Raw genomic sequence first — 16151 nt, 5'->3', positions numbered from 1 at the left:
CAATTCTCAGGATGTATTGTAGAGTTCTTATGATCACTACAGTAAGGTGAATACTGTTTTTTACTATTTGGAAGCACTTTTCAGAAAACCAAATATATATTGTTCTTGAAATGACCAAAGGAATTATTCACATAGCCACATTTGTATCTTTGTAATAATTTTAAATGGGTTTTACAGAAAATAAATACTTCTCTACCACTGTCCCTTAATTTATTTATAAAAGAAATTTGCTCAATGCCAGTTTCTCAGGAACTATGATTTAGGTTATTTGACATTTGTGCCCTAAAGGCTGTAAAGATTTCCTAGCGAAAAAGCAGTGCTCAGGAAACAAGTTAGTGGAAATTGGTTCTTACAAAGTTATACTTCTTATTTATTTTTTAATTAAATTTGTTCTTTCCACCTATTTTTTCCTAAATGACCTGCCTTAAGTATTTCAGATAAAAGCCCTCTAGTCTAGACTTAACATTGCACCTGAAAAGTTCACAGTAATAAGTTTGTCCAATAAAAGCAGTTAAATTTATGAAGTAGTTTTAAATTTATGGTCCGTAGCATGTACAAAGTGACTCATTTTTGTGGAACCAAAAGTGTGAATATTATAACTTTGTAAATTCAGCTTTTAACATGGTAAATGTCCTTTCTTCTTGTGGAAATGTTAATTAAAGGTAACCATCATTTTACTATCTTTCTGTTATGCTTAGGGAACAAAACAGTAGGAATAGTCATATGGTGAAGGTGATGGTGATGCACACGGACCGCACTGACGAGGCTGCTTCTGAGACAGTGACGTCAGGACGGTAGTCGTACTTGTGACTCCTGGCAAGGAGCTGATGGCATACCATAGCAGAAACGAATTCAGTTCAGCACACAGTTGGTATCAACTCTTGGCCTAGTGTTATTTAAGGCTTTGGGCTTTGAGATACTATGTCACTGTAAATTTCATATAAATTAAAATTGTTTGGGTGTGCCTGCTAAGTCGCTTCGGTTATATCTGATTCCTTGCGACCCTATGGACTGGAGCCCACCAGGCTTCTTTGTCTGTGAGGTTCTCTAGGCAAGAACACTGGAGTGGGTTGCCATGTTCTTCTCTAGGGATCTCTGCCTGGCCCAGTTTGTCTGGGGGAAAAGATAATTATAGATAACCAAAATGGAGAAGTATAGGATAGTAATTGATAAAGGGTCACTGTCTCATTAGTTAATAGTTAGGTAATTACTAGAATAGTGATGTGAAGGAGAACAAGATTAATGTGCTGTGATATGAGGGAGGTTTTACAGAAGTAAGATTGGTCCTAAAGTTTGAACAAACTTTGGTGGTCATTCTTATTTGATGATCATGTTTCATGGGAAAGAAAAGCATGAGTAAGGCAGAGTATTAAGTTTGGGAGATAGAAATGTTTGTATGAAATGTTCTTTAAATAGAAAAGATGGAGTCAGATTGTAGTGAGTCTTGAATTCTATGATTCAAAGTTGGATATCACTCGCAAAAGGAAACCTGTAAAGCCAAGAATGTGTCTTAACAAGTGATGTTTTAAGGAAGACAAACCAGGAGGATTGCAGCAGAGGTGACAGTGAAGAAAGACATAATTAGGAGGTTCATGTATGGATTTTGAGAGCTGTACTGGAGGGCAGAGGAAGGAGAGGAAAATGTATAAAATTACTTGGAGGCGATGGCCAAGAATTTGTCCTGAGCACCTGAAATAAATATGGCAAGTGGAAGGATCAGGATAAGGAGATATTTTGGTTTTGAATGTTCTGAATTTAAAATATTAAAATAGCTGTGATATGGTGATACAATAAAAAATAATATGTTTAGTCTTCATCTCTGGTTACTAACACTGAGTTTCGAAAACCCTAGGAATTTCATGAGTGGTAAGAATGAGAAGAGCATCTTTTGTTTTTCAAAATAAGGCCTTTTCAACTGTACCTGTATTTGTGCTAATGAGGTGACTCTTGGAGATGGGCTCATTGCCAAAAGAGCTGCAGTTTTGATTAGAGGGTTGGAACTTTCAGCTCTACCTTTGACCTCTGGAAGTGGGGGAGCAGGGATAGGGGATTGGAGAGAGGCTGGGAATTGAGCTAGAACCCAAGAATAGTTAATGATTTAATCAGTTTGCCTGTGTAATGGAATCTCTGAAAACCTGTAACAGTGGAGTTCATAGAGCTTCTGGGTTTGTGAATGCATCCATATGCCAGGAGGTTGCATCCCTAACTATGGGGACAGATGAAGCTCCCGTGCTTGGGACCCTTCCGGACCTCACCTAATGTGTTTCTTCACCTGGCTATTCATTTATATATTTTATAATAAACCAGCAATAATAAGTAAACTAGTACTCTAAGTTCTTTGAGTCATTATAGCAATTACTGAGCCTGAGGAAAGTTAGTTGTGGGAACCCCCAATATGTATCCATATTGGACTGATTTCTGGGTACCTGAGGACCCAGTGTTTGCTCTTAGCATCTGAGATGGGAAGCAGTCTTGCACTGAGTTCTGCACTGAGTATCAGATTTCAGTTAAGTTGCAGGATACTCAGTGTCTGCAGAGAATTAGGGTGTCAGAAGTGTCTTGAGTAGAACAGGTTTTCCTGTTCTACATTTTGGAAATGCAGAAATTTCCAAAAATTGGGTTGGTAGAAGTTAATATTAGAAATATGTATGATAAATAGTGTTTTCAGCTCTGAAGTGTGATCGTGATTCTAAAAGTAGGAGATAACAATGAGGTGACTCTAAGTTCAGAAAGGAGGTTAACAAAATATTTATTGCTATTAATATAAAACATGATAATACATGTGATAATGTTAACATTTGACAGTAACATCAGAAGCACTTGTCAACTATTTATTATGTATGTATTCTGTTTTAAACATCTGTATCATTAACTTATTTAATATTTACATAAACTTATGAGATAGAGCACTTAAAAGTTAAATAATGTGCTCCATGTGACTCAGTAATTATTGATAGAGCTGGAAACTAAGATTTGAACCCAAACACCTTTCCTCTAAAACCTATACAGTTATCTGTGGAAGCCCTAGGTATAAAATTGCATTTGAATCCTCTGTCTTTGTTTTATATAGATCAATAAAGCATCTTTAAAGCACCTGAAATAAAGTATCATTATTACTATTTCTGACTTCACATTCTTATACTTCCTTTCTTTCTCATTCTTCTTCTTATTTCCACCTTCATTCTATTATATCCTTGTTTACCTTTGTCACATTTAGCATGATCAGGTTGTGAAATCTTTGTACAGTCCCTGGCAGCAGTATACTCCATAAATCTTACTAAAAAATCTATAAATCTGAGAATCTGAGGGTTAGATTGTTTCAGTTACTGAATTGAGTACATCAGCTTGCTACAAGATTTGCTTATAGTAAGTACATACTGGCACGTTTTCCTTAAGACTGCTGATATACTGTGAAGTGGAAAAGCTTTCACTGTAGTTATTTAGGAAGTATTGCTTTATTTCCACATTAAATCTAGAAATACATTTAAGAAGTAAAAAATAAATGCATAGAATAAGGAGGGTCGTCCATGTGCTTTTATGGAAAGAGAGCACTTAAATGACGTGCAGGAGGTACAGAAGAAATGGCTAGCTATCCTTGGGGAATGGAAATTCCAGTTGTAGACATAAGAATGTCCAGAAAAGCATTTGGTAGTTAGAAGAGAGTAATTTAATTGAAGAATGTAAAATTAAGCAGCTACTGAGAGAAGAGCTGAAAGTTGCTGAAAACTTCCTGGAAAAGTTGATATTTTGGCAAGTTGGCCTTAAAGAAGATGACACTACTATTTTGACAAAGAGCATAAGAAAGGAAGGAACTCCCTGTAGATAGGAGTTAGACTGTTATATATAAAATAGGTTAGCTTGATTGAAGCATAGAGGGGCAATGAGAGCTTATTGAGAATTAAAGATTTGGATTATGGTAAGAGGTATAAAGGAATATTTCGAAAAAGAAGCCAAGGTTTTAAAAAAAAAAATGGCTTCACTGTCTGTAAATACAATGAGTACGTTGGAAATTAATCACTGGAATTTCTTAGGTAAATATCAAGTCTCTTTTTGTCAGATATTATACAGTAAATTTGTGCTATTAGTGGGAGGTTGTGCTAATAAATCACTTCCAACTTGAATATCTGACAGTTTGTGAAATGATTAGAAGAGAAACCCTTAGCTTGAAGGCTGTGCCAAACTCTAGATGTGTGGCATAGTGAGAGTCAGTCTGAGGGGAACAGTGGGAAATATCACCAGGAAATAATCGAAGAGAATTAGGAATGGATTTGAGACAGGAAGAAAGGAGGCAGGGCACAACCATTAAAAGAATGAAGCAGCCGTTAAGAACAGGATTCACAAAAACTGATTGGAACCTAAATAGGCCCAAGGTGGCAGAAAATTTGACTTCCAGGAGACCTTGAGCCTCATTTGTACTCACTGTAATACATTAGCTAAATAACACACCCTCTGGTGCCATGACAGTTCTGAGGCCAACCATAAAAGGCCACAAAGTCAGTGGTGCCCCAGTTCTGGAAATCTCTGCCCTTTCCTCAAAATAGTTCGAATCATCTTCCCTCTTGTTAGCCTGTGAAATTACCTAGGCCATAAAAACTAACCACCCCCGTATTTCAGGGTCACTTGTGCCTTCTGAGACAGCCCACACTTTGTCTATGGAGTGGGTATCTCTCTACATAAATCTGCTTTCACTTTACTGTGGCTGGTTCTTGAATTCTTTCCTGTGTGAAGCCAAGGACCTTCACTAGGCAGCCAGTCCTAAGGACTCATTTGAGACCTGGAAAATGACCCTCCACTTATGCCCCTTTTTTTCCCTAAAAGTTTAGGGGATAAGTGTTGGTAGAGTAATGGCTCCCAGGGGCTTGGGCTAGCTAATTAGTAGATAGTAGTTCCTTAATGGTAAGGAGAAACCATCTGGTAAAACATGCATGGGTTGAGAGTCAATGGATTTAGATTCTAAGTCTAGCCTGTCTGATATTTTGAGATGATGGGCAAGTGACTTCACTCAGATTATACAAATTTGAGCACTCCATAGTGCTTTTATCCCATAATTTAGTTAAGTCAAGAATAAGTTCAGTTCAGTTCAGTTTAGTTCAGTCACTCAGTCGTGTCCAACTCTTTGTGACCCCATGGACTGCAGCACGCCAGACATCCCTGTCCATCACCAGCTCAAAGAGCTTGCTTAAACTCATGTCCATTGAGTCAGTGATGCCATCCAACCATCTCATCCTCTGTCATCCCTTTCTCCTCCCACCTTCAATCTTTCCCAACATCAGGGTCTTTTTATTGGAACTTCAGCTTTCAGCATCATTCCTTCTAATGAATATTCAGGACTGATTTCCTTTAGGGTTGACTGGTTGGATCTCCTTGCAGTCCAAGGGACTCTCAAGAGTCTTCTCCAGGACCACAATTCAAGAGCATTAAGTCTTCGGTGCTCAGCTTTCTAAATGGTCCAGCTCCCACATCCGTACATGACTACTGGAAAATCCATAACTTTTACGAGATGGACCTTAGTTGGCAAAGTAATGTCTCTGCTTTTTAATATGCTTTCTAGGTTTGTCATAGCTTTTCTTCCAAGGAGCAGCCGTCTTTTAATTTCATGGCTGCAGTCACCAACTGTAGTGATTTTGGAGCCCAAGAAAACGAAGTCTGTCACTGTTTCCATTGTTTCCCCTTCTATTTGCCATGAAGTGATGGGACTGGATGCCATGGTCTTAGTTTTTTTAAGCCAGCTTTTTCACTCTCCTGTTTCACTTTCATCAAGAGGCTCTTTAGTTCCTCTTCACTTTCTGCCGTAAGGGTGGTGTCATCTGCATATGTGAGGTTATTGATATTTCTCCTGGCAGTCTTGATTCTAGCTTATGCTTCATCCACCCCAGCATTTTGCATGATGCACTCCACATATAAGTTAAATAACAATAAGTTAGGGAATGGGAATGAAGATTAATTTTATGTCATACTAATAAGTAATTGTGTTTTATTATTCAAGGGAACATTTTTTTGGAGAACTTGGTTAGTTTACTAATGAAAATGTTTTTAGTTGAGTGGAGCAAGAATTTAAAATTTTAAAGTTATCTTTGTTCAAGAGATGAATTCATAGAAAAAGAAGAAAATGTCTGGATATCAGCCAGCAAAGTGTTAGTAGGGAGATCTGGCAATAGGGATTGCTTTTTTTTTATGTTTTGTACCTGTTTTATGAAAAACAGGTACAAACCTTTCTTTAAAAAGCATTTATTGTTATGCAGCCGTGAATCATATGCTCCAAGGTAGCTTCCTCACCTGACAGTCTTAAGAATTGGCTACCTTTCTAAAGAAGGGAGATTCCAGAAAGATTCTACACACAGCCAGCTGAATCATAGAATGAATATACAGAAACCAATGCTCCTGTGTGTTTATCTATTTTTATACTTGTTTCTGTAGAGGTTTTTTTTTTTTTTTTTTTAATTGTCTCTCTTTTTCTGTAGTTACTTCTCTCTGTAAGAGAGACATACATATTCAGCTTCGTTTGAGTCATCCTATGTGAGTATCTAGGGAAACCATTGACTCTAGGATGTGTTCTTTTCTTTCTTTTTTTTCTTTTCTTATAATTGTACCTTGAATGGGGTTCTACTCTTTTTGGCCCTGGACTCTTTCATTCTTTGGTTGCAATGTTTTATGTCTCACGTGTTGATATTGTAAAATGAAGTTTTTCTCTTAAGGCATTTCAGACTTCATGAGACATGTCTCAACGATTTCCTTGTGTTGAGTCTTGCAGTATTTTAAAATAGTGAAAGCATAATGAAGAAAAGTTGAAGAAAATTTAAAGCTTCATAGTGCTTTGTAGTGCTCTGAAAAAAAAAAAAGTTTCAAGAAACATGCATTTCCCACCCCCTCACTCTACCCTCACCCCTTGGTCCTGCATTTTTTTTCTCAGATTGTGTGTTTAGTGTTTATGTGAGGAGTCTGTCGTTGACTTTGTGACTCTGCCGTCAGGTCCAAGTTGAGCTCTGCCTCGTCATCCTTGATTCTCCCTTTCCCAGAATAAGATATTTCTAATTTTCAAACCTTTTCTGATTTTAGGCTTTGACAAAGTTCTTGAAATGTGTTAATTGGGATCTACCTCAGGAGGCCAAACAGGCACTGGAACTTCTAGGCAAGTGGAAGCCTATGGATGTAGAGGATTCCTTGGAGCTGTTGTCCTCTCATTACACGAATCCAACAGTGAGGCGCTACGCTGTGGCCCGATTACGGCAGGCGGATGATGAGGTGCTTTAGTGTTCACTACTCCTCTGCAACTGGGTACATTTTAAACTGGGAACCTGTGTGTGTGTGTGTGAGAGAGAGGGAAAGTTTTAGAAGGGAAGAGGATATACTATGTGTGTTTTTAGAAGCAAAATTAAAATATTTCTCTAGGGGCTCTTCTGTGAAATGAAAATTTACTTCCTGATCTGTTTATGATGGGACAGCCTCCCCCAGGGCATTTACCTGGCAGCAGAGCTTGTATTGCTCTGTCTGGAAAAAGGAATTCCAATGAAAAATGGTTTAATGCAGTACCAGCTAGGGAATAATTCAGATCCCCTCTATCAGTCAGTCTACAACAAGCCACATTTAATAGTAGTTTTGAAAAGCCTTTGGGGCCTTTAAAGCATAGAGATGCATGGTCATCTTATTCTTTTTCAGACTCCTCCTTTAAACTTTAAGCTACTACAATTGTGTGTGTAAGTAAATTTTTTTAAAGGTGGTTTTGAATCCTCTGCAAGAAGAAGACTACAAGCTTTATAGTGGCTGTTGATATACATATGAGGCCATCTGGGAAGGTTGGAAACTGTATTGACCCAAAACATTGCTAGATGTTGAATTTTAGTAATTCCTAATCAGGTAGATGAATTCACTAATTTTTTTATAACTTACTAATTTTTATAGAGGAAATGTGTTCTCATACTTAGCCTGCAAGGCTTATGGAACATAAGATGACTCTTCTTAAGCCTCAGTATATGTATAGGAGTGCTCATCATGATTTAGAACTCCTAGTGGTATCTGAATTTCAAGAAGCAGAATGCCACATTTATTAAAGTTGTTAGTTGTAAATGTATCTAATTACAGTAAAATTTAAGCACTAAAGAAAGTAGTACTGTGACTGTTCATGCATAATTTACCTATCTTCAGAGTTGCCAACTCATAGACAATTTTGTTTTCATCTCTAATGCCAGTTATTCTCTCCTCCCCATTCCTTACATTCCACTAGATTATTCTGAGGCAATTCTCAGATATTGTATAATTTTTTTGGACTAGGATGTTTTTCACTCTCCTGTCAAAACAGCAGTTCCTAGCACTGTGATTCAGCATATTATCTTCTTTATTGTTTTTTTTTTTTTTTTTTACTATAGCACAAGTAAAAATAAATTATTGCAATATTTATTTAAAATGAAGTATTTATTTTGAAATTCACTAGAAATTTCACTTTAGTCATTAAGTCTTTATCTGTATTTGACATGAGTCAGGATTTAGATAAATGTCTTGGGTTGTAGTCAGTACAGCCCTCCTCAACATGGGTTCAGAGTTTAAATAGAAATATTATAAATCATCATTTTTGGTTGTCTGACTGCTGCTGCTGCTGCTAATTCGCTTCAGTCGTGTCCGACTCTGTGCGACCCCATAGACGGAAGCCCACCAGGTTCCCCCGCCCCTGGGATTCTCCAGGCAAGAACACTGGATTGGGTTGCCATTTCCTTCTCCAATGCGTGAAAGTAAAAAGTGAAAAGGAAGTCGCTCAGTTGTGTCCGACTACATTCCCTTATAAACTTAGAGGTTAAACATTTAATTATCTCTGGAATTAATAGTATTAGTGCAAGTACTGAACTATTTATAGATTTTTTATAATTTTTGTTATGAGATAAAGAATGATGATAGAAATATTGCATGTATCCCAAACCGCAAAATATGGTTGTTAATTTGGGAGTGTTTTTTGAGGTTTTAGAGATGATAGATAGTGAGATGGTAGCTATCTCTTGATTTCCCTTTCTCTGAACTTGGTTCAATAATGAATTTTGTATACTCAGCTTAAAAAAATATTTTAATTTAGTTTCTACTGATTCTTCAAATGTACATTAAGATTTGAATTTTGGATTTTATCTGACTCTATGTACCCATATGTCTTTGGGAACATGTGTTATTCTCACCTCAGTTTCCTATCCAAAAAAAATGTAAAAAATAGTGATAGTAGCTATTTATATCACTTAATAGTTATGAGGAAAAAATTACATGGGAAAAATTTTGAAAACTATACTTATACATAATATGCTGAAAGATTATAAATTTATATCAATTTTATACTAAAATCATTCATGTTGTACCTTTCTTTTCTAATTGGTATAAAATGTCTCTCTGCTTTTGCATTATCTGTGGCTGCTGCTGCTGCTAAGTCACGTCAGTCGTGTCCGACTCTGTGCGACCCCATAGACGGCAGCCCAACAGGCTCCTCTGTCCCTGGGATTCTCCAGGCAAGAATACTGGAGTGGGTTGCCATTTCCTTCTCCAATTATTATCTGTGGAGTAGTATGGTATTCATGGTTATGAACTTCAAATGTTTTTTAGTATTTCAAGTGAAAGTCACACAGTCATGTGTGACTCTTTGTGACCCCGTGGACTGTAGCCTGCCAGGCTCCTCTGTCCATAGAATTCTCCAGGCAAGAATATTGGAGTGGGTAGCCATTGCCTTCTCCAGGGGATCTTCCCAACCCAGGGATTGAACACAAGATCTCCCACATTGCAGGCAGATTCTTTACCATAGTGAGCCCTTAATGTAGTCCTTTAATATAATATAATCATGTAAACACAGCATCACATCAAAGGTCACTTTGTCTAAACATCTACATCTTGGACAATTGAAAAACTTGAATGAAAATGACTGCACTTTATATTTGGACAGTAATTCGTTCAGGATGCCATAGTCCCTCTAGTACTCAAGCCTGTATGTGTGTTACTTCATTTTCCTAGTGAGGTCTTCCTGCTGTTCATCCTTCAAGGAGTAGCACAGACCTCAACATCTCTGAGAAACTTCTCTTAACCACTGAAGGAAGCAGATGACATTTTGGTTTCTTTTCTGCTCCCACAGCATTTGGTTTGTTCCTTTACTGTTATTATATTATCATGTTTTTTTCTTTTTTTCTGATTTGCTTTCCTTTTAAATTATAAATGAAATAGTAACATTGAAGCTCCTTTAACAATTCCACTTTTCCAGCCATTTTTTATCCCCCGAAAAATAGTCACTCATATCTTTTCATATATTCTGTATGCAAATTGCAAGCATATATATACATGTATGGTTTATATGATGAAAAGTGAAAGTCGCTCAGTTGTGTCTGACTCTTTGTGACCCCATGGACTGTAGCCCGCCAGGCTTTTCTGTCCATGGAGTTCTCTAGACAAGAACACTGGAGTGGGTTGCGTTTCCCTTCTCCAGGGGATCTTCCCGACCCAGGAATCAAACCCAGGTCTTCCTTATTCCAGGCAAATTTTTACCATCTGAGCCACCAAGACATCTCTTAAAATTAAGGTAAATAGGAGTATCCTATCCATGTTTTTAAAAGCATGCCTTATTAACTGAACAGTATAATCTTGGACATTTTCTCATATTCAACAAATACAATAACTGGTGTCTGTAAAGTCTGGAAACACAGGCAAATGAATATCAAGGCAAATGATGTCAAAGGTACATCTAGTCTGTAGAAAAACACTGTGGTTTTAGACTTTATGGATACCTATAGATCTACCTTATTCTTTTAAAACAGCAGCATAATATTTTACTGCACATTTATTTTATAACTTATTTTACCAGTCAGCCTCTTGTGGTAAGCAATTGTTTTATTTCTAATCTTTTGCTGTAACTGTATTAGTGAACAGAGTTTTGTGTATGTTTTTCCATATTCTTGAATAAGTAACCTGCATTGAAATTGTTAAAATATACATGCCTTTATCACAATTTTTCATGAAATTTTTTCACATTTTAAAAATGTGAAAATTTTTGTGACAGTCATTACTGTTATAACTACCTCACCACTGTTATCTCTTATTTCTGTTTGTTGGTTAAATGAAAACTGCATTTTTATTTTAATATTTATGTTTTATCTAGTTTCTTTAGTGATGTCTGTTTATAGTTTTAATAGGTGTTAAATGGGTCCCTATAATTTGTAGGTATAGCATCATGCTATCTGAAAAACATTAATATATTATAAATACAATATATGATAGATGCTGAATTCCTAATGTTAAACTCACCTTACATCTGTAACATATATCTTAACCAGTCTTTTAATGTCTTTCTGAATTGGATTTGTTTAATGTTCTTTAAAGGCATTTTTAAAAGCCATATTTCTTTCTATGGTGTGGCTCAGAAGGAGAGAGATTCTCCATTAGAATTTGAGGAAGAAATAGCATTTGAGAAAGACATTGAAGGAAGAGTAGAATTTCAGAGTTGAACTTGAGTTTATTTTCCAAGTGGAGAGAGCAATACGAGCAAAGGCCAGGAGATTGAAAAGTGCAGGAAAATAGAAAGTATTTCATTTCACCAGAAATATGGGATATATGTAGCTGTCTGGGAACCAGGGTCAGAACCCATGTCTCTAACTGTAAATGCCTATATGAAAAATTACTCTTAATTCAATAAGAAATAGTGATTTTGACATGAAATCTTGCATTTGTATTCTAAAGCATTAGAATTAACTTCTTTAGAAGAATGACGATTACTATCTAGATAGTATTTCATAGCTCTTGAGAAAGTTTTCCTGAATTGTCTAAGATAGAAATCTGATTTGTTTGTTTGTTTGTTTTGCTTTACTTAAATGCTTATATCCTTCATGCCTGGAGGGATTTTATGTTTTTTGAATGTGACTGTGTAATGAACAAACAGCCTTTGCACTTAACTATTGAAGTTAATTTATTTTCATACAAATGAAGGAATGGGTAGTTTGAATACAGAAAGCAGATGACTAACACAATCGTACTGTGATGAGTGACTTAAAAAGATGTGTTTTCTTCTGAATTTCTCCTTCTTGGGGAATTTAATAACAGTGCAACCTTTTTGCTTTCATGCAATAAGTCTTTTCTGTATTTGGGAAAGCACACTAGGTGGTACATTCAGCAGCATTTCCAAAGCCTGTCTGGTAATAAAGGGTAGCAGTGAAACTGAATTACTTAAACCTCCTAAGAATACTTCATTAAACAATTTTCTGTTATATAATTTTTTTCTTAGAATATACATAGAAGAATATCTAGAGCTATAAGGTGTGATAAATCCTAAATAAGATAATAGAAAATCAAGCATTTATTGATCCAATTAAAATTTGTTTTTAGAAGCAGAGCACTATATAAGTATTTTGATAAAGTCATTTGATTTTCCTGGCCACTGATACTGATATATTTGAATAAGAATTAATAAGGCAGTTATCACAGAGTGGACTTCCCTATAGCTTTTGCGGTAAAGAATCTGCCTGCAGTACAGGAGACTTGGGTTCAGTCCCTGGTTTGGGGAGATCCTCTGGGGAAGGGAATGGCACCCCACTCCAGTATTCTTGCCTGGAGAATCCCATGGACAGAGGAGCCTGGTGGGCTACAGTCCATGGGGGTTGCAAAGAGTTGGACACAACTAAGCAAATTTGGAAAACTCAGCAGTGGCCACAGGACTGGAAAAGGTCAGTTTTCATTCCAATCCCAAAGAAAGGCAATGCCAAAGAATGTTCAAACTACCGCACAATTGCACTCATCTCACACGCTAGTAAAGTAATGCTCAAAATTCTCCAAACCAAGCTTCAGCAATATGTGAACCGTGAACGTCCTGATGTTCAAGCTGGTTTTAGAAAAGGCAGAGGAACCAGAGATCAAATTGCCAACATCCGCTGGATCATGGGAAAATCAAGAGAGTTCCAGAAAAACATCTATTTCTGCTTTATTGACTATGCCAAAGCCTTTGACTGTGTGGATCACAATAAACTGTGGAAAATTCTGAAAGAGATGGGAATACCAGACCACCTGATCTGCCTTTTGAGAAATCTATATGCAGGTCAGGAAGCAACAGAACTGGACATGGAACAACAGACTGGTTCCAAATAGGAAAAGTGTTACGTCAAGGCTGTATATTGTCACCCTGCTTATTTAACTTATATGCAGAGTACATCATGAGAAATGCTGGACTAGAAGAAACACAAGCTGGAATCAAGGTTGCCGGGAGAAATATCAATAACCTCAGATATGCAGATGACACCACCCTTATGGCAGAAAGTGAAGAGGAACTCAAAAGCCTCTTGATGAAAGTGAAAGTGGAGAGTGAAAAAGTTGGCTTAAAGCTCAACATTCAGAAAACGAAGATCATGGCATCTGGTCCCATCACTTCATGGGAAATAGATGGGGAAACAGTGGAAACAGTGTCAGACTTTATTTTTCTGGGCTCCGAAATCACTGCAGATGGTGACTGCAGCCATGAAATTAAAAGACGCTTCCTCCTTGGAAGGAAAGTTATGACCAACTTAGATAGCATATTGAAAAGCAGAGACATTACTTTGCCAACAAAGGTTCATGTAGTCAAGGCTATGGTTTTTCCTGTGGTCATGTATGGATGTGAGAGTTGGACTGTGAAGAAGGCTGAGCACCAAAGAATTGATGCTTTTGAACTGTGGTGTTGGAGAAGACCCTTGAGAGTCCCTTGGACTGCAAGGAGATCCAACCAGTCCATTTCTGAAGGACATCAGCCCTGGGATTTCTTTGGAAGGAATGATGCTAAAGCTGAAACTCCAATACTTTGGCCACCTCATGCAAAGAGTTGACTCATTGGAAAAGACTCTGGTGCTGGGAGGGATTGGGGGCAGGAGGAGAAGGGGACGACAGAGGATGAGATGGCTGGATGGCATCACCGACTCGATGGACGTGAGTCTGGGTGATCTCCGGGAGTTGGTGCTGGACAGGGAGGCCTGGCGTGCTGCGATTCATGGGGTCGCAGAGTCAGACACGACTGAGCGACTGAACTGAACTGAAGCAACTAACACTACTCCTCAGCCAGTTAAGCTTTCATTTAGTTTTTTGTGAAAAGAATCATATAATGGTAAAATCACATGTATTGCTTTTTGTCAGTATTTGGGCAACTGTAAAAAAGGTTGACTATGTCAGTATAAGAAAAAAGATGAAAAGAATATATTTTGGTATTAAATAAGGGAAAATAGCATGTTGGGAAGTAGTCATCTTCATGGAATTTTTAAAATGGTGGAAATGACAAAGAATAAATAAGCAATTAATTGCAAATACTGGGCTTCCCTGGTGGCTCAGCTGGTAAAGAATCCACCTACAATGTGGGAGACCTGGGTTCGATCCCTGGGTGATGATCCCCTGGAGAAGGGAATGGGTACCTACTTGAGTATTCTGGCCTCCTCTGGAGAATTCCATGGATTGCATAGTCCATGGGGTCGCAAAGAGTTGGATACGACTGAGCGACTTTCACTCTCACAAATGCTGTAGTTGTTAACAAAATACAGAAGGAAAGATTTGTTTATACCTGAAGTATAAATATAAATATTTAGCCAGGGATTTAACCTGGTTTCTGGGCTTAAGGAACGGTGACTAAAATTAAACTGGTAATCACAATGTCTTAATACTACATAATTGAATTTTAACTGCCTGAGTGGCAATTAGAACTGGAAGATAATAGATGCTGTCAATTTTCTTTTGAGTTTTGTGAGTTTCTTCAATTTGTAATTATTTTTGAAAGCAAAACTTTTGGCGTTTTCTTAATAGTCATTGGGAGGGGCTAAGAAGTACATTTATAGAGTATGATGGAAAATATTTCCATTCTTAACATTAAGGGAAAACTCAGAAAGGTAAAAACAACTTTCCTGATGCTTTTTTTTTCGGTATGAATTATCTCACTGTTTATCAGAAGAAGTAGGAGAAATTTAGATTTAGAAATTTGTTTTCTTCAAGCCAGTTTTGGTAGTTGGAAGGAAAATAAATATTTCCTTTAACTGAATGTTAAAATATCTACTTCATTGTAGTTTCCATTTAAGAGACAACCCAAATTCTCTAAATTCACTCAACTCCAAATTCTCTTAAAGGGAAAAAAAGCAATATAATATTTTTTTAAAAATCCCAACCAGGAAACATTATGAAATAGAAACACTTTGAAAACTTAATAGATTGGAGTTTCACATGTAATCTTAGACCTAAAATGCCATTGCTGTAAAAAGGATCTTTTGTTAATTTCTCAGCTTTATATGAACCATCTCAATTATTTTTCTTAGTTTTTGTTTTTTTTTCTGTGCTTTTGGGATACTTTTTATTTTTTATTTTTATTTTCTAATAGAGCATGACTGATTAACAGTGTTGTGTTAGTTTCAGGTGTACAACAAAGTGATTCAGTTATATATATACATGTATGTATTCTTTTTCAAATTCTCTTCCCATTTAGATTATTACAGAATATTGAGCAGAGTTCCCTGTGCTGTACAGGTCCTTATTGGCTATCTGTTTTAAGTATAGCAGTGTATACATGTCAGTGGGGTACCATTTTAAACAAGATGTTTACTGGTCACTTACTCTGTGCCAGGAACTATTCTGTGACTTTTTTCCTGTTAACTGATTTAATCCTCACAACTCAGTCTCTAAGGTTTATATGATTATGGCCATTTTAAAGAAGAGGACCCATTGAGGCACCAAGAAGTTCAGAAACCTTGGGACCTGCCCAAGGTAACACAACTGATAAGTGGTAGATTAAATCGTTTAACTTGATATTTAGGAATACCCATAACTTGTATGTAATCATTTGCATTTTTCTAATATTGGCTTATTTTTTGTTTGTTTTCCAGGATTTGTTGATGTACCTATTACAGCTGGTCCAAGCTCTCAAATATGAAAACTTTGATGACATAAAGAATGGATTAGAACCTACCAAGAAGGATAGTCAGGGTTCAGTGTCAGAGAGTGTGTCAAATTCTGGAATAAATTCTGCAGAAATAGATAGGTATGGATATCCAGGGAGGACTTATTTTCAAATCTGATAGTTTTCTACCTTTTCAGACTGTCGTCTTTTCTTTTTTCCCGGATGTACCAAGCCCTGGTTGGTAATAAGTTTGAAGTTCTACCAGTGAACATGGCATGTGTGCTCCAGAACACAAACTACTGTATTATAGGGCAGT

General features: G+C 36.9%; 1 protein-coding gene across 2 annotated transcripts in view; it reads left to right on the top strand.

Moving 5' to 3' along the window:
• The window catches only part of PIK3C3 (phosphatidylinositol 3-kinase catalytic subunit type 3), a 166915-nt gene that overhangs the window by 67243 nt on the left and 83521 nt on the right, over positions 1-16151 (top strand). For both annotated transcript variants that reach the window (XM_005896350.3, XM_070361954.1), the window contains exons 10-11: positions 7057-7242; positions 15822-15976. In XM_005896350.3, coding sequence (XP_005896412.2) covers positions 7057-7242; positions 15822-15976 — 341 coding nt within the window. The remainder of the gene's footprint in view (positions 1-7056; positions 7243-15821; positions 15977-16151) is intronic.

Source organism: Bos mutus, chromosome 24 (genome assembly GCF_027580195.1).
Source record: "Bos mutus isolate GX-2022 chromosome 24, NWIPB_WYAK_1.1, whole genome shotgun sequence".
Taxonomy (NCBI): domain Eukaryota; kingdom Metazoa; phylum Chordata; class Mammalia; order Artiodactyla; family Bovidae; genus Bos; species Bos mutus.
This window is presented reverse-complemented; position numbering and strand designations above follow the sequence as displayed.